Source organism: Mercenaria mercenaria, unplaced genomic scaffold, assembly GCF_021730395.1.
Source record: "Mercenaria mercenaria strain notata unplaced genomic scaffold, MADL_Memer_1 contig_3145, whole genome shotgun sequence".
Taxonomy (NCBI): domain Eukaryota; kingdom Metazoa; phylum Mollusca; class Bivalvia; order Venerida; family Veneridae; genus Mercenaria; species Mercenaria mercenaria.
The window spans coordinates 13046-38399 of NW_026461258.1; the positions used below are offsets into that span (position 1 = coordinate 13046).

The following is a 25354-nucleotide window of genomic DNA, read 5'->3' on the forward strand; positions in this document are numbered from 1 at the left end:
GCCCAACATCCGATCGGACTATCGGATGTAAATGAGCTAAGTTTACTGTACAGAGAGAAGCTGGTTTTATCAGTGATAGGCAGCAAGAAAATACTGACTAATTGTACAGGATCTATAAATAGCTAAAGCAGACGATGGGTTTTTACAAAAATGTCCTACCTTTATTTTTGCATGTCTACAGGTCAGTAACTAATAAAAATAACTAATTACTGCACTTCTCTCAGTGAGTCAACAAAGTTAAGCCAAATTTCAGCCCACCAGTTGTATGTTTTCCGTTTCAGAACTTTTGTTTTAATTTGTCTCCTTGAAGCAAAAGGGCTACTTATGTCTTTCTCTGATGTCACTTTTCTATTTACATGTTCATTCCAGTCAAGTGTTGCAATGTTAGTTCTGAACCTGTATGCTTTTTCAGAAAAGTTTATTCGCTTATCCTGATATTGCAATAATGCATTATTAAAACTTTCTACGTAAAATGTATCCATGCAATGTACATAATCACTTGCTGTTTTATAGATCTGAATGCTTGTAAGAACATGTGTCAATAACTTTTCAGCTTTTTGGTCTGTGATAATAATTTTGCTGCTTTCATAATTTACATCTGTCTTGCACCTTGAAGTTTCATGACACTTCTCATGGTTGCCTTTATAATGCTCAACAATGTTTAGTATGCTAGATCGTAGCTTGTCTTCTTTACCATCACAATTTTTCATGGCCCGATAGACATGCGTTTTAATGCTGGCTGCTTTGTCTGATAACTGGTGGTGCCAAGTGGACCCTTCTTTATACTTCGGTCCTGAACAGACATTTTTTACTTCTTTTGTGAGATTTTTTGTTTCATGCCAAGTGTCGTTCGTTGATGTTGTTCCAATGCGTTCTGTTTTGATAAATTTGTTAACACTTGGATTTTTGTCATGGCAATGTAGTCTTACTTGAATATTTTTATCTTCGTACATATAGTTATCAAAATGTTCATACAGTTTTTTGGTTCCGATCAGTTCATGTTTTTGAGAAGATGGTGAGTCCTTTTTGGTTACATGTACAGTTTTAAGTACTTTATGTGTATTTGCTCCTATACACACAACATCTGTGTGGTATGAATTCTTCCGGGTGCCATGCCTGGCATCAGTCAAAATGTCAATACATGTATATCCTTCTCCGGGATTTGATTGTATTTCTGACTGTATTGCAAGATCACATGATTCTTCAGTCATTTCACTGACTACATTGCTGTATTTAGAAAACACTTCTTGAATGTAATTATCTCTAAGACAACCTATACCTGCAGCAGTGGATAATCTATTGAATTGATTAGGTAATATTCCTGACACATAGTACCCATGCAGCATTCTAAGATTAGCCAAATACTTTTGTCCCAAATACTGACTACTACTCCATGTCAAAATGTGTTTGGTTTTGCAAATAAATTTTAGCACACCCACATGACCAAAGTATTTAGTTACTGATAATGTGAGTTGTTCTTTACAAAGTTTTGAGTGATCAAGTACACGTTTAGTTAGGTTTTCTATATTGCTTGATGATGTAAGAAAGAATTGTTCATCTCCATAATTCATCATGTCTTCACTAATGCTTCGAAATGAATCATCATAATAACTATGACCCTGTTGTTCCTCTTGATTCTCTGGTTCAGTTTGGCTTGTCTCAATGTATCGAGCTTTGTATGAACTCATAACTTCCATCAATAACTGCTTTGATGTCACATTGTTAGGATTTCCCTCACCTAAATGTGATTTAATGGCCCTAACAAGATCTAAAATGTCCTGCTTCTCTTCTTCATTTTCACATATAAATCCAATTTTTCCTTCAACATATTTTTTTCTTCTTTCTTGATTACGTTTTTTTACAGCACTTGGATTGTCCTTATAATATTTTCTCTTTTCACCTTGTTCCTCCATAATTATTTTTTTTTTTTAGAAAAAAATGACCTATAATCATATATACCACATGTAGCTCAATTAGAAAGTGTATTGCCATGATGCTGCTATCAAATCATTGATAAAACAAAATATCACATTTCTGTTTTAATTGGCACACTAAAATACAATACAGAGGTGTGACAGGACTAGCAAGTTTGGTATTATCTTGTTTCTAATAATTCATATATTAAATTAGTGCATAATTTCTGAAACAATTAATGAAAGAAATTCAGTATTTCATTAAATTTAATTCCATTAAGTCAGTTTAAAATATTATCAAGTATAACAATAGGTGGCTGCATATGTTACTTACCCTTACATATTTGCTTGGACTATATTTAGATGACCTTAGTCTGAAATCATTTTAGGAGGGAACTGCATAATTTTAGGAAAGCTGTTTTGTTTGTATATTGTGTTAGTCAAATCTAGATGGATAAGTTTGTTTTGCCATTACTGGTCACAGAAGAGCAAAAACTTACAATTGAAGCTCTTTTCAACCACAATAATTGGGATTTTATCATAGTGCCACCAACACAAGAGGGGGAAAATGAGGTCAGTGATACTGTTCACAATGTGTCACAGGAAACTGGCAACAGAAATGTTGTAGCTGATGGATCAGCTGCTACTGGAAATTTAATATCTAATGAAAGTAGTGATTCTGATTCAACAGATGATAGTGCATGTGAATACTGCCTTTGTTCTCCATGTGTAACTGCAAATGAGCAGTCCTGGATGGGAAAGGGGTCAAGGCCAAAACCTACTAATCATGTTTCAAGAAAAATCAGATATAAAAAATTTTGGTCAATGCTTGAAAGAAGAAACGCCTGGCGTAAAAGAAAGTATCTTAGGAAAAAAGCGAGAATGCTCAGGAAAAATGAAGAAAGCACTGTTCAGGTACAACGAGAAATAATGCCAGATTGTGTATTGAATTTAGTACGTGAACGGTATCCTAATCCACCTGGACAACCATATACTGGACACTATTGGTAACCCCAACCCATTAAATTAATATTCACATACTTATATATTATAAATAAAAAATCAAAACTTGCATTTACTTAATTTGCGGATATTATCATTATATAGCGTTACTGTAACCACTAATGGATTTTTTCAATGTGTATGTCTGGATATAGGCACATTTAAACATATAACCAGCTCTGTGTTATTCAATTAACTGGATGTTATTTGGATAATTCTGACAATACAACACTTTTCTCAAGTAAGTCATATAGCATGATTTTCATATAGCATGAAGAATATTTACATTGCATGGACTGCCATGTGACCACACTGCTAATGTTTACAAACAATGTGGTCACATGGTTATTTGTATAATAAGCTCCTCCCCTAAATTCAAATTTGAATTGCTGTCATAAATTCTTTTGAAAATATAAGAACTTTTTTCTTCACAGAATCTGATGTTTTTCATCTAGACTGATAAAAATGTCATCTGGCTTCATGCAGGATATTTTTCACTGATTAAAAACACCATTTTACATCATATATTTTAAAAATCTTTCCCTGAACTGAAAAGTGTTAAAAAATCAAGGGAAACCACCCATCAGCCATTACCTCCCTTTTATACCTAGGTTGGGTCTTTAAGAAGTTCAAGATTTTATTATCTGATTATCCCCCGCCCGGGCGGAGGGATATCATTTTTAGCTCATCAGATTTTTTGGAAAAAAAAATGAAGCGTTATTGTCAACACTTGATCGTTTAAACATATATTTATTGCTCCTTTTTATAACATGTACAATGATATATATGCATATACAATTAATGATTAGCAAAAGGGTTGAACAACGAGTTTTAACAACATCAGTAAACGGTTCTCCCCGACAGAATAGTTGTATAGCAGCTAGACGGTTACATACGGTGACACCAAAAAAGGAAGATTATAATAAACAGACCAATTGTCAATATTGTAACAAAACAAAACATAAGAATTTAAGAGAAGGAAAAAAAAAAAGATTTTGTTGTTGAGATTCCAATATTCTACGGTCATCTGGAGAGGGTACAAGTAATATAGGTATAGTTATATAGTCGACAGACAATGGAGTTTGATGCAAAATATATAAGTTTATATACACATATATATTCATTTATCTACTTTTAAAGCGTTGAGAGGACTTTATGTATTTCTGAAGTTCGCTGAAGATTACTGAGTTTTCTTCATCAGAAAGTTTTTCTTTTCCAAACAGGAGAGTTTTTAGACTTATGGATAAAACGTACGTGTCGCGCGAAAAAGTTGTTTTCTTTGGTAATTATATAATGGACATAATGTTATGCATCCTCCATACTGTTTCCACAATCACAAGATGAGTTTTTCCTCAAAGTATTTCTACAAAGATCTGCTTTAAGGTTACTACAACGATTTCTGATGCGTGCATGATGAACTGCCAAACTTCTTTCTCCATTTAGAAAAAACGTAGGAACAATAGGTGGTTTAAATTTGTTTTTAAGACGAGTTTAAAGATATTAAAATTGTCAGCATTCCTTATAGATTCTTCTAAATTATTCCAAAGGTGTATTGAAGACGGAACAAATGAATTCGAGAAAATTTGTGTTCGACGTGAAATCGTCACAAAATTGTTGTCGTTTCGAAGAGAGTATGGTGTAGAGTTTGCGACATTATTAGGAAAAAGATCTGCTACATAGCTTGGCACAATGCCACGGTGAACATTATATACTGTAACTAATTTCTGTATTTTTCTTCTATGTGACAAGGATACCAAACCTATTTCGTTAAAAAGACTTTAAATTGAAACAGATCTCGTTAGACCAGTCACTACACGGGCAGCTTCGTATTGTAATTTTTCAAGCGATGCCTTATCAGTTTCTGTGCAGCCGTCCCAGACTATTGAGCCGTATTCGAGAATTTGCCGCATATAGGAAATGTAGATTTGGTTAAGGGTTGTCCTTTAAGTTTAAATTTCAGATCGAGCTCTCATGGAGCCAAGAACTTTAGAGGCAGATGACATAATATTACATAAGTGTAATCCGAGATGTTTATGATGTTCTACAAAATTCAGTTGAGTGTTTTCAAAACGGAGAGACGTACGCTGGTCCTTATCAAGGAGAAAAACATTACTTCATTTTTATTCGGATTAAAGTTAACCAGCCATAGGTAGAACCATTCTTGTAGTATGCTTAGATCTCTATTTAAAGTGTTTTCAATAAAGTTTAAGCTGGAAGAGACGGCAAGATAACTATCATCCGCAAAAAGACGGGTTATACTTAAGAGGTTTTCTGCTATGTCATTTACGTATACTAGAAAGAATAAAGGGCCAAGGACCGATCCTTGGTGAACTCCAGCTGTGGTATATTTTTTGCGTTTGAATATGTTGATTTTACAAAAACTTTTTGATTACGTTTAGAGAGGTAGATTTTAATCCATTGCAAGAGTTTGCCATTAATCCCATATTGACGTAATTTTAAAATTAGACCGTCATGCCAAACCCTGTCAAAAGCTTTAGAACACCATACATGTAGATTGTCTTTTATCAAAAGCTTGACATATTTGATGATATATATCTATTAACTGGTAAACAGTGGAATGACCAGGTAAAAAGCCGGATTGTTTAGGGTAAATAAGATTATTTAAGTGAAATGATTATAAACATGTTTAAGATTAATTCTTTCCATTACCTTCCCTTCACAACATATTAAGGAAATGGGTCTGTAATAAACTGAAATAATTTTACTACCTTTTTTAAATAATGGCATAACAACTGCTGATTTTCAAGTATTTGGATAAATTGTTTCTAATAAAGATCTATTAAATAAGATATATAGGGGTACACATACAGTTAATTTCGTTTCTTTGAGCATTCTGTGACTTATGCCATCTCATCTGCTTGCTTTATATGTTATTAATGAGGTGAGAATATCAATATTTTCCTGTTCATGTATAATAAGATTTTCTAAAGTAACATTACTTTTTATGCACCCGAACGGAGGCATATTAGTTTTCAATTGCCGTCCATTCGTTCGTTCGTTCGTTCGTTCGTCACAACGTTAACTTTTTGCATGAAGACACTTTACTCGCGAACCACTGCACACAGAACCTTAAAACTTCACATGATGATAGTACTTATTGAGTACACAAATGCTATTTCAGCTAGAACAACAAACCTCACATATTTAAAATTAGCACATGACCTTTGCTCATACATAAAATCATCCCCCTAGACCCCGTAAAAGCAGAGTTTTTCACCTTCATTTGATAAAAAGAATTGCAAATGCTTATAATTCCAAACGTATTTCAGCTAGACTCATCAAACCTCAAATAATTATCGATTATCACATGACGTTTGCTCACAGGTAGTATTATCCCCCTTGAATCAATAAAAGCAGAGTTTTTCCTTTTGATTTGGTGTGGACATGTTACATAACTCTACATTGCACTTTTACAAAATTATGCCCCTTTTCGACATCAGTTTTGGTTAAGTTATATGTAAGCTGGTTAATGGGAATGGATTGAAAACCACACACTGATCTATAAAGATCATTATGCAGTGCACAGGTTTCATAACTCTACTTTGCATTTTTATAAAATTATGCCCCTTTTTCTACCTAGCAATTCAAATTGTTGTTTTCTTTTTCGCTTGAAAATTATTTTTGTCCTAAATTATGATATAGTTAAAATTTCCCACTTTATTTAAATATTTAAGTAAGATTTTATGCTTAAATTGTAATTTAAACAACATTTGTTTTTATTATTACATGCCCCGTTTTAGGGCCTCATTCAAACTGATAATCGGAGCATTTCAGCCTGGTATCCATCCTGACTGATTTCCAACTCCAACGAATATTTCGAGGTATTAATTGTTACCATATTACTAAACTCACTCACTGTTGCTAAAACTGAAGACTGAGCTGCTGCCTTTCAGACGTCTTACGTGCAAAAAGTACCATAGTCTAACACGTTAGATCACTGCGCCACGGAAGAATTTTTCAAAACAGGCATTTAAAAGTAACATTTTGATTGGGGTAGCTCGTTTCCAATTGCAGCATAGTGGAATTGGTGCTCCAGTGGTAACACTTAGTGACTAAGAAACCACGGAGTTTCCTGTTTTCCAACTAAAATTACTTGCGCTGGGTTAAGAGTCTCATGTATGAATGCTTTGCAAGGTACTGTTGTAATAACATTCTATGCATCATGAATCTTTTAACATAACAAAATATGTTAAACTGTATTGTTATCTTCAAACAGATTCAACTCTCTCATCAGTACTTCAAATGAGCCAAAATTTTGTGTACAGTATAAGGGTCCCATTAACAACCAAAGTGTGTCACAAATGTTTTCCCTAAACCACCAGAAAAAAGTGGTACAGACAAATCAATTATTTTTGGGTATTTTACTTCTTCCCTAATGAATAAAAAGTGATATAATTCAAGAATGGATCCATTTATTATGCCCCGCTTCGAAGAAGTGGCGGGGGGGGGGGGGGGGTATATTGTTTTGCAGATGTCGGTCGGTCGGTATGTAGACCAATCCGTTTCCGGATGATAACTCAAGAACGCTTGGGCCTAGAATCATGAAAGTTGATCTAGAGGTTGGTCATCACCATCAGATGACCTCTATTGATTTTGAGATCTGTATGTCAAAGGTCAAGGTCACAGTGACCCTGATTAGTTTAACGGTTTCCAGATGATAATTCAAGAATGCTTTACTTTAAACAACAAAATCTACATACCACGGTAGTCTTCTTACTTTTCTTTTTTTCTTTCTTTTTATTTCTTCTCTCACCTGTTAACATATTATTGTTATTTTTAACCATTACGTTCCTTAAAATGGCCAACAACTACTATATGTACATGTTTAAAAAATAGTACAAGATATTTGTATATTATTGAAATGTTATTTAAATATATATTGTGACAAATCAACGTGGTTCCAAAAAGAAAAAGAAAAATTGAATGCTTGGGCCTAGGATCATGAATGTTAATAGGGAGATTGGTCATGACCAGCAGATGACCCCTTTTTATTTTCAGGTCAGTACATCAAAGGTCAAGGTCACAGTGACCAGGAACAGTAAAATGGTTTCCGGGCAATCACTCCAGAATGTTTAGGTTTATTGTCAAGAAAATTAATAATGACCAGTAGATAACCCCCTTTTTTTTTGAGGTCATTAGGTCAAAGGTCAAGGTCACATTTGTCAGGAACAATTAAACGGTTTTCGATCTTCTTGTCCAAAACCACAGGGCCTATGGCTTTGATATTTTGTATATGACATCATCTAGTGGTCCTCTACTAAGATTGTCAAAATTATCCCCTTAGGGTCAAATATGACCCGCCCTGGGGATCACATGGTTTACATAGAATTATATAGGGGAAACTTTGAAAATCTTCTTGTCCAAACAACAAATTTGATATTTGTAATGTAGCATCAGCTAGTGGTTCTCTACCAAGTTTGTTCAAATTATCCCTCTATGGTCAAATATGGCCCCACCCCTGGGGGCACATGGTTCATGTAGACTTATATAGGGAAAAACTTAGAATCTTCATGTCTATAACCTACATCATTCAAATTTGGACCACATGTATTGTTTTAAGTGGCAAGATGAACCTTGACATGAGGTGACCTTGATTCTGACCTAGTGACCTACTTTCACATTTCTGTAGCTACAGCCTTCAATTTTAGTCCACATGCATAGGTTTTTGTACCAAAACAAACTTTCACATTGTTACTGACCTAGTGACCTATTTTCACATTTTTGAAGGTACAGGCTTCAAATATAGACCACAAGCATAGTTTTTTGTTCCGAAATAAAATTTGACCTTGATTTTGACCTAGTGACCTACTTTCACATTTCTCAAGCTACAGCCTTCAAATTTGGACCACATGCATAGCTTTGTGTACCGAAATGAACTTTGATCTTGAGATTGACCTAGTGACCTACTTTCACATTTCTGAAGCTTTAGGCTTCAAATTTGGACTGCATGCATATTTTTGTGTTCTGAATTGAAATATGGCATTGATTTTTACCTAGTATCTATTTTCACATTTCCCAAGCTACAGCCTCCAAATTTGAAGCACATGCATAGTTCTGTCTACCGATATGAACTTTGTCCTTGAAATTGATGTAGTGACCTACTTTCACATTTCTCAAGCCACAGCTTTCAAATTTGGACCACATGCACAGTGTTTTGTACCAAAATAAAATTTGACCTTGATTTTGATCTTGAGCTAGTCTTGTAATTTAGAACATTCAAAAATGGCTGCCAATATCACTTTGTGATCTCTTGTTAGGTTAATTGGTTAAAGCTCATGGTCAGATTGGACCAGAACAGTAGAACTTATGTTTACAGTGAGCATATAATTTCTGTTCCTTGTGCAATTGCTGAATGCATCAATGGGGGCATTTCGTGTTCAACGAGCTCTTGTTAAAAATACTGTGATAAACTTTTATAGAACACTTTTCAAAGGAACAGATCTATGCAATTTCCTTCATAAATAAAGGAAATCAATTACATCAAACACTTCACCAAGTGAATTTCTGTTCTGAGAAAAATAAGAAAATGTATTATATGAACTAAATCCTTAGGCCCCATCTTCACAAAAGCGTGAACTTCCCTTTTTCTGCCGCCAACGAATCAGACTACTTCATTCTTCCATTGGATATATTAGTATGTCGACAGTTTGAACATTATCGATATAATTTTAGTTAGATCTGCATCAAAGCAATGTAACTCTCCTTAATGATCCCTCTAAAGTCTTGGATGATCACATTATAATTATTGAGATTCAGTACTGATGGTCCAGAAATACTGTGACTAAATTTATTGCCTGTCTGTTATTATTGTAAAAATGTAGATATTAACTGTTTATCCTAGAAATTCATCAAAGAAAGATTTTATTTTTTTAACTTTTCATTTTTTGGCATCTGATAGAGGAAAGTATGGTGAATTTATTTGAAGGAGCAAATGATTTGAGGTCAGCGACCTTAACCACTCGGCCAGGGAGGCCCCGCAAAAAAACAGAACAATAAAACAAAACAAAAAAAAACAACAACAAAAAAAAAAAAAAAAAAAAAAAAAAACAACAACGAAAATGTCTAAAAATGTCAATAAAACCCATTTGAGTATCATTAAAAAGCAGTGAAGGTTCTGTGATTGGTGCGTCTTCCGTATCTTGCACTATCCTGCGACGAAAACTTACTAACAATCTACCGTCTCGGTAGCCTAGTGGTAGAGCGTCCACTTCGAGTGCGAGAGGTCGTGGGTTCGATCCCTGGCCGCGTCATACCGAAGACGTAAAAAATGGTACTAGTAGCTTCATCGCTTGGCGCCCAGCATTAAGAGGATAGTACTAGGACTGGTCAGCCCGGTGTCAGTATAATGTGACTGGGTGGGGTATCATATCATGTGTCTACGGCGTGATATTCCAGTGAGGCAGCACTATAAAGTTAGGCATTGTGCTCACTGCTACAAGTAGACACTGTCGTTCATATGACTGAAAAATTGTTGAGAAAGACGTTAAACCCGAACACGCACGCACGCACGCACACACACACAATCTTCTGGAGGAGTCGCCCAAATTGGCAGTCGGTACTAGTGGCTTTTAAAAGGTTTACATACACACACTCAATTTCCATAGCAACCGATGTGCTTAGTAGTACTTTCGAGCGAACTTGCGTTAAAAAATGTTAAGGACATTTCTAGGATATTATGCCTGGAAATGAGGCCAGTACTTTTCTATCAAACCGATGTCAAACTATTAGTTTATTCCAATGTTAGGTGCAATAATATTCATTTACTTTCTCAGCAAACCCCTTACCCTCCAAGATACTCTAACGGCCGTCCCCTACAATAGTGCATTTTTAGGAAAGGTTTACAACAATATATTTAAATCAAACTGGATACGAGCTGACTACAATTATGACAACACATAACAAACCTGAAAATAACCATACTCAACCGACAATACACTTAAATTTTACCATGTGTGTAGTCAAATATAACGCGTCTGAATTCCAAAAAATGACAGTGGCATAACGATGATATACACGAAAAAATAGTGGCACTAGAATAAAAAATTGTGTAATTTTCATTTTGGAAAGGAAGGTCTAGTATGATAATATTTAACTTTCGAGGTCGTTTGTTGTACATTTATGATGTATTTTACCTTCATATGTTAACTGAATATGATTGTTAACCTACAAGCTATTTTACGCAAGTACATTATACTACATTTCACGTCTTGCCAAACAGACAGAGTTCCAACAAAGTCCAAAGAGTGAGAAGTTCCAACAAAGTCCAAAGAGTGAGGAGTTCCAACAAAGTCCAAAGAGTGAGGAGCCCAAAGAGTGAGGAGTTCCAACAAAGTCCAAAGAGTGAGAAGGAGTTTCAACAAAGTCGTCCAAAGAGTGAGAAACAATAACGTTGAACAAATACCGAAGGTATTTCAGCAGAAAGTATTTTGCATTTTTAGATACTAAGTTTGTTAGCTTTTTTGAGTTGAGCACCGTTTATTTCAACAGTATTTCAGATAGACAGTTAACCTAACCAGTGTTCCTGGATTCTTTACCGGTACTAATCTGCAAGGAATACTAACTTCCCCTCATGAATCAGAGGCAGAGGAAGAATGACTTCAGACAAAATGCCTTTTATCAATGATTACTGGTACTGATGATAAACCCGAATAGAAAATGAAGTTTTTTACATGTAACTTTTTTATTTCTGAAAATTGTAATCAATGGTCGGTATCAAAATAAAGCTTAACATTTTCTGAAAACTTTACATAATTCAAATTTATATTTAGTAAGCAAACTCACACGAAGTGAGGCCCTGAAAGAGGTTTGTAAAATGGGGACTATATGAACGTTGACTGATGATAAATTCGACCACTTTGTCATTTACAAAATTTTCTTCGTATAATTATATTGAAACTTTCTCAAAAAGCTGCAACAGTCATTCCTGATCAAGTAATGAAAAGTGCGACCCTATGTCAGGCCTTCATGTTTCGGCAGTGAGCATGCGCAAAAACCACCCTATTCCCCAGTAATTTTGGATAAACATTTTTTATACAAATAAATGTAAGTCATTTATTCGTACAGAATATTTACCAATTTTGTTTTTGTTTACACTAGTTGGTGTTGTAAGTGGAAACTATTAGATGGTGTGTTCAATTTTATAAATAACCGATCGTAATCAAATATTTCCAAGGTGGTCGACTTTATCATCTGTCCGGGTTTATCATCAGTACCAGTACGGAGAACGTACACCTCGCCCAGTAATCGAACTCATGACCCCGCAATGAGTAGATCTGAGCTACCAAGTTAGCGGGCGGACGTGTGTAGATAACTACACAAGACCATTAATCAAAACTGTAATTTGAATTAGCTAATCAAGTTATGGGAATTGAAGCTGCCCGGATTAGAAACTTCACTTTGACCATAACAATGAACAAATATATGTTTTTAAAACATAATGATCCACAAAAAACATTTATAACCCGAACATGTGTGTTTCAGTTTTTAGAAATTATATACAGGTATTATAATATCTATAAAAATTGGATATGGAAGCTTGACTTAATTCAACGGCTTCAGATCAACCAAAACAATTTGCTGTTTCAGAACGATGCTGAAAAGGGTGTGTCAAGAAAAGGAGTGAGGCGACATGGACCAGACAGGTATGGCAGGTACTGTTACATCAATTTCTAAAATATTTCTGAATTTGTTATTTGATTAAAACAACCCCTGTCAAAGAGTTGACCTCGGAAAGAAAAACATTTTGACAAAACATTATTTTGACATAGTTGATATACTATGTAAATCAAACAAATACTCACTAGATGTGATAGTGGTGCCCCATGCCATGCAAACTAGACCGTATACCGTTTTTCTCCCGCATAACGAAAACGTTTGCCTCTCATTGCAATATAGTGGCTGAACTAAACTATATACCAAACGAATATTTTGTGTACGTTTTAGTTTTTTACTCTTTTTTCACGCTTTTACTCCATGTAAACTGTCTCGATTATAAATATCTATATTTTGAAGTCATTATTCACTACTTCAGCTATAGCGCTATTGGTTACGACGACGGGAAAATGTCATTATTGCCGCGGCGGTCCGGGGTTCGATTCCCGACGCGGTCATTTTTTTTTCTTGATTTGGAACTTTTAAAATATTTTAGAAACAAAAATTCATATTCTAATGTTCATAATAAGAGCAAACTTCAATTTGAAAGAAATATTATTTTTTAGCCAAATCTGGAGGCATGCTGCTTTAAAGTTTATGTGTACTTTCACTGTCTCTGTTACTACCTAATAACTTTGATTCAAACTAAAATTAGTTGCTCAGTATCATCCATTACCCACACCATATGACTCAAGGTCCATAACTCAGACTGGCTCAAATATTCTAGGAATTGTGCCCTTTTTTACTTAGAATTTTAGGTTAAAACTTTACACTTTCATTCATTCTCTATAATTACTAAATGGAATTGATTCATACTTGGAGTAGTTGTTGTAAATCATCAGCCAAATAATATGGTACAAGGTCGGTTAATCTGGCAAAATATTCCATGAATTATATATGCCGTTTTATACTGAGAATTTCTAGTTGTTGTTTTGGTGCATTTTTTCATTTATGCCATCAGATGGACTTGGACAATCAGGGTAGATAACTTTTGACTGAATTTATGACAAATAACCTCACTTTATTTTATGTAAATGAATATACCTCAGCAGCATCTAATGAGATTGGTTTTAAATGTTATTTAAGTCTTCCAGGGTAAGAAATAGTCAAGCTAGTACAAAAATGCAGCATTTGAACCTAGGACCCTCAAACTTGATATGGAGATGGGCCCTGACTAGTATGTAACCCATAGGTCAAAAGGGACAGTTACAAGAAAGATTTTATCCTGATGATATTTAATGTGTATGCCCTTATGATCTATGTCAAAACTTGATCTTATCATTAAGAGCAATAGTACTCAGGTGAGCGATATAGGGCCATCATGGCCCTCTTGTTATTAAAAGTATGTGTATATTCTAGGTGCAAGTGAATTCGCCTTCAGCCCTTATTATATGTACCTATTCAAAAAAGCAACTAGAAAAGGGACTGAAAAAGATAGGACAATTCGTGTTAATATTGTTGGAAATCATAGCCAAGGCAAGACGTCCCTTGCAAAGCGACTAGTAGGTCAAACATGCGTAGGTGTGGAATCTACCAATGGCATTGACATAAATCGGTACAGATGTAAAAAAGTAACTAATGGAGAGAAATCATTGGCTGTGGTAAAAAATGAAAATCAAGATTACATTAGCAGATTGGCATCATTAGCACGCACAGTTTCTGTAAAGTGCCAACATTCTCCAAATAGCGATCTTGAGAAAGAAAAACCTGTCGTTAAACGAGCCAAAGTCGAAGAATTAACAAACACATCCGCTTTGAGTCACGAATCTTATGAAGAAAGTATTACTGACGATCACCGAAAGCCAGCTGCGCTAAAGAACACTACAACTCTTTCTGCTGACGAATTCAAATCCTTTAGTACTGAAATAGACCAGGGAAATAATCAGTCAGATATAGTTATTGATTTCTGGGATTTTGGTGGTGAATATAGCTTTTATGCTACACATACAGTATTTCACAGTAGAAAAGCTCTGTACCTTTCAGTTTTTGACTTGTCGTCACCTTTAGATAGCATAGTCAAGGATGAAGAATTTCCCGGTACAGCTGATGATAAAAATATGGAAGACTACGCTAGGTTTTGGATAGAATCAATTCATTACTTAGTTGGGCCCGAACCTCCAGTCATTCTTGTTGGCACACACAGTGATATGCTCGATGGTGATGAACTAGCAAAAATTCAAGCCAAAGATGAATACTTTGATAAAGTAAGATGCCTCTTTGACAGTACTGAAATGATATACCACATACAAAGTGAAGATTTCGCTGTTGATAATAATGACGTTTCCGAAGCTGAATACGATCGACTACTCCAAACGATTGTACTGAAAGGATTGGATATGGTAAAATCTTCTGAAATTCCAGGGAGATGGATAGTGTTAGAAAAGAGGTTAAACAGTGAACGCCACAGAAAGATAATTACATTTTCAAAAGTGACAGAAGTTAATGATGAAAATGAGTATCCACTGGAAGGTGATGAGGAGCTAAAGCTCTTTCTTCATTATCATCATGAGAAGGGATCACTTTTATATTTTGATGAAGAGCCCATATCGCAGCACATAGTTTTGGATCCGAAGTATCTTGTTGATGCTTTCAGATGTATTATTACTCCAGTTAAGTTTCGCATGAAAACCCCCCATATTCGTGAAGCATGGCGTATCTTGACAACTGAAGGGAAGCTGACCGACAGTCTTATAGATAAAGTATGGGATCATAACTTTATGGAGCACAAACACATACTCCTCGCATTCTTAAAGAAACACAACATCATTTCGCAAGTAGAGGAATACGACGAACAGTCTCAAACGAGCAAAGAACAAGATTGGTATGTTATCCCAAGCTTGCTGCAAGATCATGTTGCAGAACAAGGCAAGTTACTGTGTCAGTTTCTTGATGGAAAGTCACAAACACAAATTCGCTACTTGATGCAGTTTGAGAAACCAAATATTGTTCCGATTGTGTACCACAGGTTTTTAGCTGCAGCTCTAGGAAAATGGCCTGTTGTATGTTTTGGTGCTAAGAAGATGTTGTTTAAAAGTTTGGGAATATTTAAATTGAGTGGTACTTATGCTGGTATTGCGGAAATGACCAAATGTAGCATACAGCTTCAAGTTTGTAATCTCGCAGCAAATTCCATTGATTCTAAAATACCAGACGAATTTAGACGTTTTGCAGAATCCGTTGTTAAACATGAGTTCACGAAGCTAAAACATCACGTAGACGAAAAAGTAAACCCATTCTCTCGGAAGTACAGATGCAACCACAGAAGTCACGATTTAGAAGGAAGTCATGTGATCAGTGAAATAAGTCATCTTGAGGAAAGGGAGGCCATGCTTTGTCCAGATAATCATTCTCATTCAGGTTACGACCCCCGTAAAGCCTTAGCTGAATGGTTTTTGGATAAAGAAGCTAAAATGGCTTTTCCAAGGACGATATTGTCTGACCAAGATCTTGGGAGGCTAGCCCAGTCTGCTATTGGTTGCAACTGGGAGTTTCTAGGACTTGCACTGGGTTTAAGTAAAGTTGCTATTGACCATGTAAAAGCTGATGATGAGAGAGATATCATGCGCATCTTTAAGATGCTACTAGAGTGGAAAGAGTCAGTTGGAGGCAATGCAACTCTGGATGACTTAGCGAAAGCGTCGAAGAAATGTTGCAAGGTTTTTATTGACTGGGATGAAATAAGAAACATTGGCGATACTCTAGAAGGAACTGAAAAGTGTGTGCTCAGTGGTATGTCAGTTAAACAATTTTCAGAATGTCTATTTTTGCATATTAAATCAAATGTATATTTTATTAAAAGTTATGACAGTGTTTGAAACCAGAAATAAGTTTCCTTTCGAAATGAGATACATGTAAATGTCTGAAGTATCCAATTGGACCGTTTAAAAATACCAATTGGAAAAGAAGGTTAACTAACTTTATATACATTTAGATATATTAGAAAATGGAAAATCTAAGAGTATTTCTTAATGTTTTTTATTGGTATCTTTGTAGATCAAATTCATTGACATGCACTATACTGCTTTCTTGATAATATTTATCAGTTATCTTTCTAGTACATGGCACCAAAGATATATTAAATCCTCTCTTATTTCCTTTCATATTTTGTTTATATTTTTTTTATCACTATTAATACTTAAAATTACACGTTTTATTTTAATTTGCGGTATGCATTTTTGTGAAAATGACCTGACGTATTATATTCAGGAACACATTTCATAAAGACGGGTCCATTACCCACATTTGTTCATCTGAAGTCTAATCAAGAAATAAAGTTTTATTTGAAAGTGGTTTAGATATAATTTGTTGTGAAATATGTTGTATATTAAGGATGTACAAAAAGTGGAATATTGGATGATTAAAAGATAATATTGTAATTTTTTTCAACTGCAGTGTCAATAAGTGAGTCGGAAGCGAGTTCAGGAAGCCCCATAAAAGATACAGGTATACCTTATTATTTTGAGTGTTCTTTCCTGTAGTTTCCTTACAGGTGTATAATGTCACAAAAGAGTTTCTGAATGCACTATTTAACATGATCTCAACACAGAAGTGAATGTCTTCTGAGCACATTAAGTCATTAAAAGGAATGTAATTCAATACCATTATTACACATATTAGAATGTTACTACTTTTCTTCAGAATGCACCACTATGACTGATTATGGAGTTTTCTTTGTTTGCTTTCCAATTTGTGTGCTAGTTATTTAGATCAACATTTACCGAGAAAGACTCACACTAGAACTATATACTCTTAAAAACATGACGAAAATATCTAAAATGTGATTGAATAGGTGAAAGAGTCATACGTTTGTTATTTTGGGTTAAGTAACACCAACACAGTTTAGGTTGTATTGTAACTGATGGAAGAGCATCCAATGTGCCCTCCAGGAATTTGTAGTGATTGGCGGACACCTGGGTAGACTCGTCAACTTTTTTAAAAGCCAAACTTCCTCCTGTGAAAAATGCTACATTCCAAGTGGAGTTTTGATTAAACAGAAATGAGTGGCAAATGATTTGATGTCGGTGATCTAAATCATTCGACCACAGATGTCCTTTTAGAAGAATCTATAAATGCTCATTAAATCACATTCTGTTTTTCAGCAGAGGATCAGAAACCGTTAGAATTCATTCGAAATCTGAAAGACCAGCATGTCGAGGAAAAACCGTGCACAGTGGTGTTTGAATGTGAACTGAACAAAATGTCAGCAGTTCAGTGGTTCTACAATAATCACCAAATCGTTTCTTCGGACAAGTACGTTGTGCTCGATAAAGGGCGTATCCACACTTTAAGAATTATGGATGTTTGTGACAAAGATGAAGGGAAGTACTGCGTCGATGTAAATGGACAAAAATCGGAAGCTTCAATTATTATTGAAGGTATTTGAATCTTGTCTTGATTTTAGTGAGGCAAAAGCACCTAATGGAACTAATGATCATGAAAGCCGCATGTAAACCGTTGTTGATACTAATGATGTACTTGCAAGCATGTAAAATAATATTTCCTACTACTAGTAAGTTTCTTGGCAAACGTTATTTCTCCTCTTAACTCTTGCGATAAACTTGCGTCATGATTAATTAAAAAGACCGGTTAATTACGACAAACCTTAACAAAGACTAGCTATTAAAGTATCTTGCCATTAGCATATTATGCAATATGACATATCCAAGTCTTAAATTGTGTTATTTGTACGTTTTAACATTTGTATAATAGTGTTTTGACTGAAAATGTAGTATTAAAGTGCAAATGAAATAAATCGCATCCGTTTTCTGAACCGTTAATGTCGAATGTATTATCTACAAGGGTCGAGTTTTCTTTCAGAAACAGATGAAGAAAAAGAATTACTGAACCTTGCAAACTTATATGGGACAGGAGGTTAGTCATTTACTTAAGTGAAAAAGGCAAGAAGCATAGATTAGGAACATGAACTTGAATGTAGGGATAACGCATGTTTTTTTTTTCGTGTAACAACAAAAATTGAACATGCGTTAACGCTATTCTAGCATAAAACGCGTAAAAACTTTCAAATTTTCCATCATCGTCATTAAATTTTCTATGAAACGCGCTGGTACGCCTGCGTTGTTTTTTGTCACGTTGACGTCATTTCCTTTTTAATTACCCGTTTTGGTGCCGTAATACGTTTGCTCTTTGCCACGGAACCCGCATATTTAAAAATGTGTTTTAACTACAGGTACGTGAGCGCGAAAATCTCTCTGTTAACACAAGTTTTCTCTCCTGTTAAAACAAAGAACATCAGTTTTATGCTTGAACAAGCATTATAACATTATCAAAACTGTTCACATTGTTAAACAATTTACATAATGAAAATGGGATTTTTTTCTACTTTTTAGCTCACCAGAGCACAAAGTGCCGGCGTCCGTCGTCGTGCGGTGTGCGTCGTCCGTCAACATTTGCCTTGTTAACACACTAGAGGCCACATTTGTGACCCAATCGTTATTAAACTTGATCATAATGTGTATCTTGATGATCTCTAAGTCAAGTTTGAAACTGGGTCATGTGGATTTAAAAACTAGGTCACTAGGCAAGATCAAAGGAAAATCTTGTTAACATTCTATAGTCCACAATTTCAGTTTGAAACTCATGAGAATTGGTCGGAATGTTTGTCTTGATGATCTGTAGGTCAAGAATGAATCTGGGTCATGTGGGGTCAAAAACTAGGTCACCCGGTCAAATCAAAGGAAAAGCTTGTTAACACTCTATAGCCCATATTTATGAACTATCTTCATGAATCTTAGTCAAAATGTTTGTCTTGATGATCTCTAGGTCAAGTTTGAAACTGGGTCATGTGGAGTCTAAAACTAGGTCAGTAGGCGAGATCAACTCTGGTGAGCGATATAGGGTCATATATCATGGCCCTCTTGTTACTATTATGGACCGGGACAGGTGCATAGCTACGTATTGTTATTATTAAGTGGCATACAAGTTTTTGATAATTTCTAGATAAAAGTTACTATATTTTTGTAATAATTTGAAAAAAAATTGATCTTAAAATTTATATATTCGTTATAAGTTTGTACAAACGAAAGGAATGATAACATACTAAATATCTATCTGTCATTTCAGCTGATCAAAATGAGCTTTTTTCATTACTTCTGATAATTCAGTGTATACCAGAATTTCCACTTAACCCGATGCTCATGCGCGAATATGTTCCTTTCATGACATACTCGATCAAATCGCGTTTATTTTTATTACACTCCTTGGTGGCTATAGGTGTAAGTCTGGTATCATTTCTCCTTCTTTGATGTATAAAAAAACAAGCATTTGAGGACTTGAATTGTTAATTCGCAATAAAATTACAACAATGTCAGCTCTGCATAAATTTTCAAAGTTTAACGCTGTCTAAATCAATCATGACTAGAACACGACTGTGAGATTATATTCGTTTTTGAGATGGATAAAGTTCGCCTGGTTAGTATGGTCCTATTTGACCTACAAAAGCCTTTGATACAGTCCACTATTCAATTATCTTAAAGGTGCCAAATAAAGATAAATAAAAAACATAAATCTTAGAAAAAGACTACACATTTTGAAATATACTTTTAAACATTACGGTAGCCGTGCAAATTTCCCTTGAAGTCAAAACGAATGATTTTTCTTGTATTTTCTTAGACTGACACGGGTGGTCATTTTGTCCTACTTTCGTGTTTATCACTTTTCCGTAATCGGTCGGAAATTCTTCGGGATCACGTGATTTTAAAATTAATTCAAACGAATATCCGTTTAAAGACGCGCCTAAAATAACTGTATTCCTTTTTGTCTTCCGATTACTGTTTGGGAGTATAATATTTTATGTCTGCCGATTACTGTTTGGAGTTTTTCTATGTTTGATTTCAAGAGATTCCAAAACACAATTCAATAGAAGTGAAATATGTCATTTAATAACATATGATGACTAGATTATATGAAAATGCATAATAGTACTGTATAACAAGATATACAACATATCAACTATAATCATGATCAACATCAAATGCAAAGTACATACAAACATACAAGTAGAAATATTGCATTTAACTTTGACTATTATGCATGTTATAGTAATCACAGGTGTTTGAAGCTCTATCAACGAAATATATATGCAAGTTAGATCTCTTAAAGAGATCGTAGATCTTTGAAAGAGATCCAGGTTGGCAACTTTGCGCCTCGATTCGATTTTTTAAACGGCGATTTTGAATGCAAATGACGTTGGATTTTTGTCCATGATACACCTTCCAAAGAAAAAAAAACTTTTGTACGTACTTACTACTGTTTGCAGATCAAATTGCCCATTCAACCTTTTTCAAATCGATAGAGTTGCATATTTACGTCACAAAAACTGTTAAGCTGGAGCTATTTTTGGAGTAATCCTGACAGGTTAACCCCGCCTCATCCACAATAGATTATTCATTCACCTTGTCGTGAAACTTCTTTATCTTGACGTCACACAAACCGCGCGCCCTGACTCTATCTTTGAAGTATCGCCGCACTTGCATACATTGTAAAGTGCAATAAGGTGATAGTGGATATAAAAGTAGAATATTGAATATTTCAACTACGTTCAAACGAAAACAGCGTTTTTGTTTGTTATGACTATTATTATCGACGAAATTTCCATCCACGCAAGGTATAGAAAAGTATCATTGAACCTTCCAGTTACGCAACACTTGTAGATCTAATTGTCATATCCATGAAAACTGATTTCATTTGATATTCAAACTTCTGCAGTCTTCCGTAGCTTAACTATCGCAAATCTAACTCCGTGATTATAGATTTAGTTATTTATTTTTTTTTTTTTTTTTGGTGGGGTTTAGCTTCTAGACTGTATGTGAATTTATCTACTATTTATTTGAAGTCGTTTAAACACTATTTCAGTTATTTACATACAGGCAGTTGATAAGCCTTGTCTTCGTTCATGGAAATAACTAGTTATAGACTCAAATAAATCAAAATTTTTCGGAGTTTAGTTTGTTATATATTTGTATCGGTCACTCTAACAGGACCAAAATAATTGAGGATAAATAACAGTACACCGTCATGTAAAGTTATTGGTTTTATCGCTTGCACATTATATGTAACGTCAATCGTGTGAAGGGGAATTATGTTATCTTTTACATAAATTAATGAGGAATTGAATCCCACTTTTGATTAGTCTAAATAATGAGACCTCGGGTAAATCGATTTTACATTTTGATATATTACGTTGTCTACCTAAAAGGGATATCAACCAGTCAAAAAGTATAACGATATTCAACTCTTGAGTACAATTATTTGGACTACCATTGACTACCATTTGATACATGTAAGTTTTATTTGAATTTATCTTATATTCGTAACAAAATCAGCATTTAAACCCAAATCTAGCGATGACAATTTCTTTCGAGTGGAGAAAACTACTCGTAACTGTTTCCTAGGATCGCGTCAAATTAGTTAGACTAAAGAGTAGATTCACATATTCTGTAAGAAATTGCCGATTTTTTTCAATTGACGAAGCATGGTCGATTCCGGGAATCGAATTTATGCCCTTCAATCAATGATGAGCGGATCCAACAACTCCAGTCAGTCACGTTTTATAATTATTGTGAAAACTAAACACGAGGTACATTATTTAAAAGAAAAGTCTGCAGCAAAAGGTACTGGAATTTAGGAAGAAAAAGGCCTATCATGTATAAGAGGGTTGATTTTTTTCACATCCACTCTACCTAAATGCAGTGTGCATTGTGGCAAGATTCATTTAAATTTTAAATGAAGATTAGATCTAGTACATCTGTTACAATCCAGTTAAACACCCGTTTCAACAGTATTTAAATCATCATTCCTATGTAAACAAGTTCATTCAGTATTTTTACTCGTATCGGAAAGGCGGAGTTACCTGTATAGACGAGATCCAAAAATAGCTTCAGCATCACTGCTTTTGTGACGTAAAGATACAAGTCTATCGATTTAAGAAAAGGCGAAAGGGCAATTTGATCTGCAAACAGTATATGTCTAGGACTCATTTCATATATAGAATACACATTTTGCATATAAAGTACATAAAATGTTCTGGTATTCGGCCATTCCGTATCCGACTTCCGGTCAGTCAGAGAGAATGTATCGCTTAGCAACAAATTAAGAATCTTTCATCCCAAAAATGTCTACGAACAAGGACGAGCAATTGTTCAACTCGTAAAAACTGGACATAGCGTCATTTATACTGGTCGTTGTGGAACAGAAAGAACATGTTTGCTACCCCTGGTTTGAAACATACAGGAATTTAAAAGTGTAAACTGTACAGTATATATAGGTAAGGTATTTGAAAGAATAGTTTTCAAACATACATTTAACTATTTATTTATTTTTTTATTTTTTTATTTAACGTCGCTCCGACACATGATAGGTCATATGGCGACTTCCAGCTTTAATGGTGGAGGAAGACCCCAGGTGCCCCTCCGTGCATCATTTCATCACGAGCGGGCACCTAGGTAGAACCACCGACCTTCCGTAAGCCAGCTGGACGGCTTCCTCACATGAAGAATTCAACGCCCTGAGTGAGGCTCGGACCCACATCGATGAGGGGCAAGTGATTTGAAGTCAGCGACCTTAACCACTCGGCCACGGAGGCCCCTACATTTAACTATCTCAATAGATATCTCAATAGAAATAACATTATCTCATCGCTACAGTCTGGCTTTGTCACAGGTGATTCAACAGTTAATCAGCTCACTTACTTATATAACTTTTTCACAGAGGCAATATACTCGGGCAAAGAGGTTCGAGCTGTATTCTGCGATATAAGTAAGGCGTGTGATCGCGTGTGGCACAAAGGTCTTGTCCACAAATTGAGATGTATTGGTATAAGTGGTAGCCTTTTGCGTTGGTTTTCATCTTATCTCTCTCATAGGAAACAAAAGGTAGTTATACCGGGCGCCCAATCCAACTGGAACTACATTCGAGCTGGTGTGCCGCAGGGATCGATCATCGGCCCTCTTCTCTTCTTTATATTCATAACTGACATTGTCATCGATATAAATGCCAACATTCGCCTTTTTGCCGACGACACAAGTCTGTATTTGATTATTGACGATCCAGCGACAGCTGCAGAAATTATAAACTCTGGTCTCATTAAAATATCAAATTGGGCAGCACGCTGGCTCGTTAGTTTCAATCCAAGGAAAACCGAATCACTTATTTTTTCTCGAAAAGTCAATCCAGGTCTTCATCCCAGGTTAGATATGGCCAATGAAGAAATCAAGGAAGTGACCAACCACAAGCACTTAGGGCTGATCTTCACGAAAGACCTAAAGTGGCATGCCCATATAGACTACACCTTAACAAAGGCTTACAGACGTATTAATATCATGAGAAAACTTAAATTTACTCTCGACCGCAAATCGCTTGAAACCATATACATTTCATTCATTCGTCCAATTCTAGAGTATGGCGACATTATTTTTGACAATTGTACGGTCCAAGAGAAGGACTTGCTTGAAAAGGTCCAGTACGAGGCTGCTAGGATAGTAACGGGTGCTACCAAACTTGTTTCTCTGCAGAAACTTATGAACGAGGTTGGATGGGAATCACTTGGAAGTAGGAGGCAGAAGCATAAAGTAATTTTATATTTCAAGATGTTGCATGGTCTCACTCCATCTTACCTTACGGCATTGTGTGCACCCACTGTTTCGAATGATACGTATAATCTTCGTAATCAAGCTGACTCCCAGGTACCAAGAGCATAACGTCTCTCTATTTTGATTCTTTCCTTCCGTCAACTGTAAGAGCGTTTAACGCTCTACCCCTGCCTATTAGAAACTCTCCTTCAGTTTCATCTTTCAGAAGACAACTTTTTCTAGCAAATAATCAAGTTCCTGTTTATTTCTATAGCGGAAGGCGAAAAAATCAGATTCTTCACACTCGCCTTCGAACCAATTGCAGCTCACTCGCCGATGATCTGTTCTCCAAAAATATTACTGCATCACCCCTCTGCTCATGCGGACGGCCTGAAACAACTTACCAATATTTCTTCCAATGTACACATTACGACAACATACGTACAATACTTACAAATGAAATTAGCAGATATTGTCCTTTTACTCTAAAGACTATTCTCTTTGGAAATATGGCATTAAATGATGAAGACAATGAAAGAATATTTCTTGCTGTTCATCACTACATTGAAAAATCCAAACGGTTTGATTGAGGCGAAAGAAACTATCCAAACATAGCGATCATGCATCCATCTCCAAGTTGCTCCCTACCGCTTTCCTCTACACGTCCGAACTATACCTTTAACTTCCGATCAATGAAAAAGCATTTCTTGGTTCACCGTCACCTCTACATTGTAAAAAAGAAACGGTTTGACTGATGCGAAAGAACGTATCCAAAAGTAACGATTAGGCATCCATCCCCAAGTCGCTCCCTACCGCTTTCTTCTACATGTACTAAACTTATATCTCCTGAACATTATTACTTCATCAGTTCTTTAGTCTCCATTTCCATTACTTTAAATTTAAAGTTATATATGAGAAAAATAATTTCATCATACAGTCTTATTTTGTCCAATTATCCTTTTAGATCGCCATATCTTGTACCAATACTAAGTATGCAGTGGAAAGAATTTCTATAAGCTTAAGCTTTCAATTCAATCCACTTGTCTATACTATGAGCAGAACTGTATAATTGTTATTACTATGCGATACAATATAGATGAATAGATATGTTTAAACCAAACTGTACAGTACACATTTTAGAAGCTGAATGTCCGATTGCCGAAGTTAACACGAATGTTTTTC

The 25354-nt window shown here is 35.3% G+C and overlaps 1 protein-coding gene across 1 annotated transcript; it reads left to right on the forward strand.

The window, feature by feature from the left end:
- The first annotated feature begins 12564 nt into the window (after positions 1 to 12564).
- LOC123543435 (uncharacterized) lies at positions 12565 to 24762 on the forward strand. The gene is made up of 7 exons (XM_053533842.1): positions 12565 to 12586; positions 13947 to 16316; positions 16980 to 17030; positions 17687 to 17962; positions 18405 to 18458; positions 24000 to 24172; positions 24664 to 24762. Exons 1-7 carry the CDS (start codon positions 12565 to 12567, stop codon positions 24760 to 24762), a joined length of 3045 nt encoding a protein of 1014 aa, XP_053389817.1.
- The last annotated feature ends 592 nt before the right edge of the window (positions 24763 to 25354 follow it).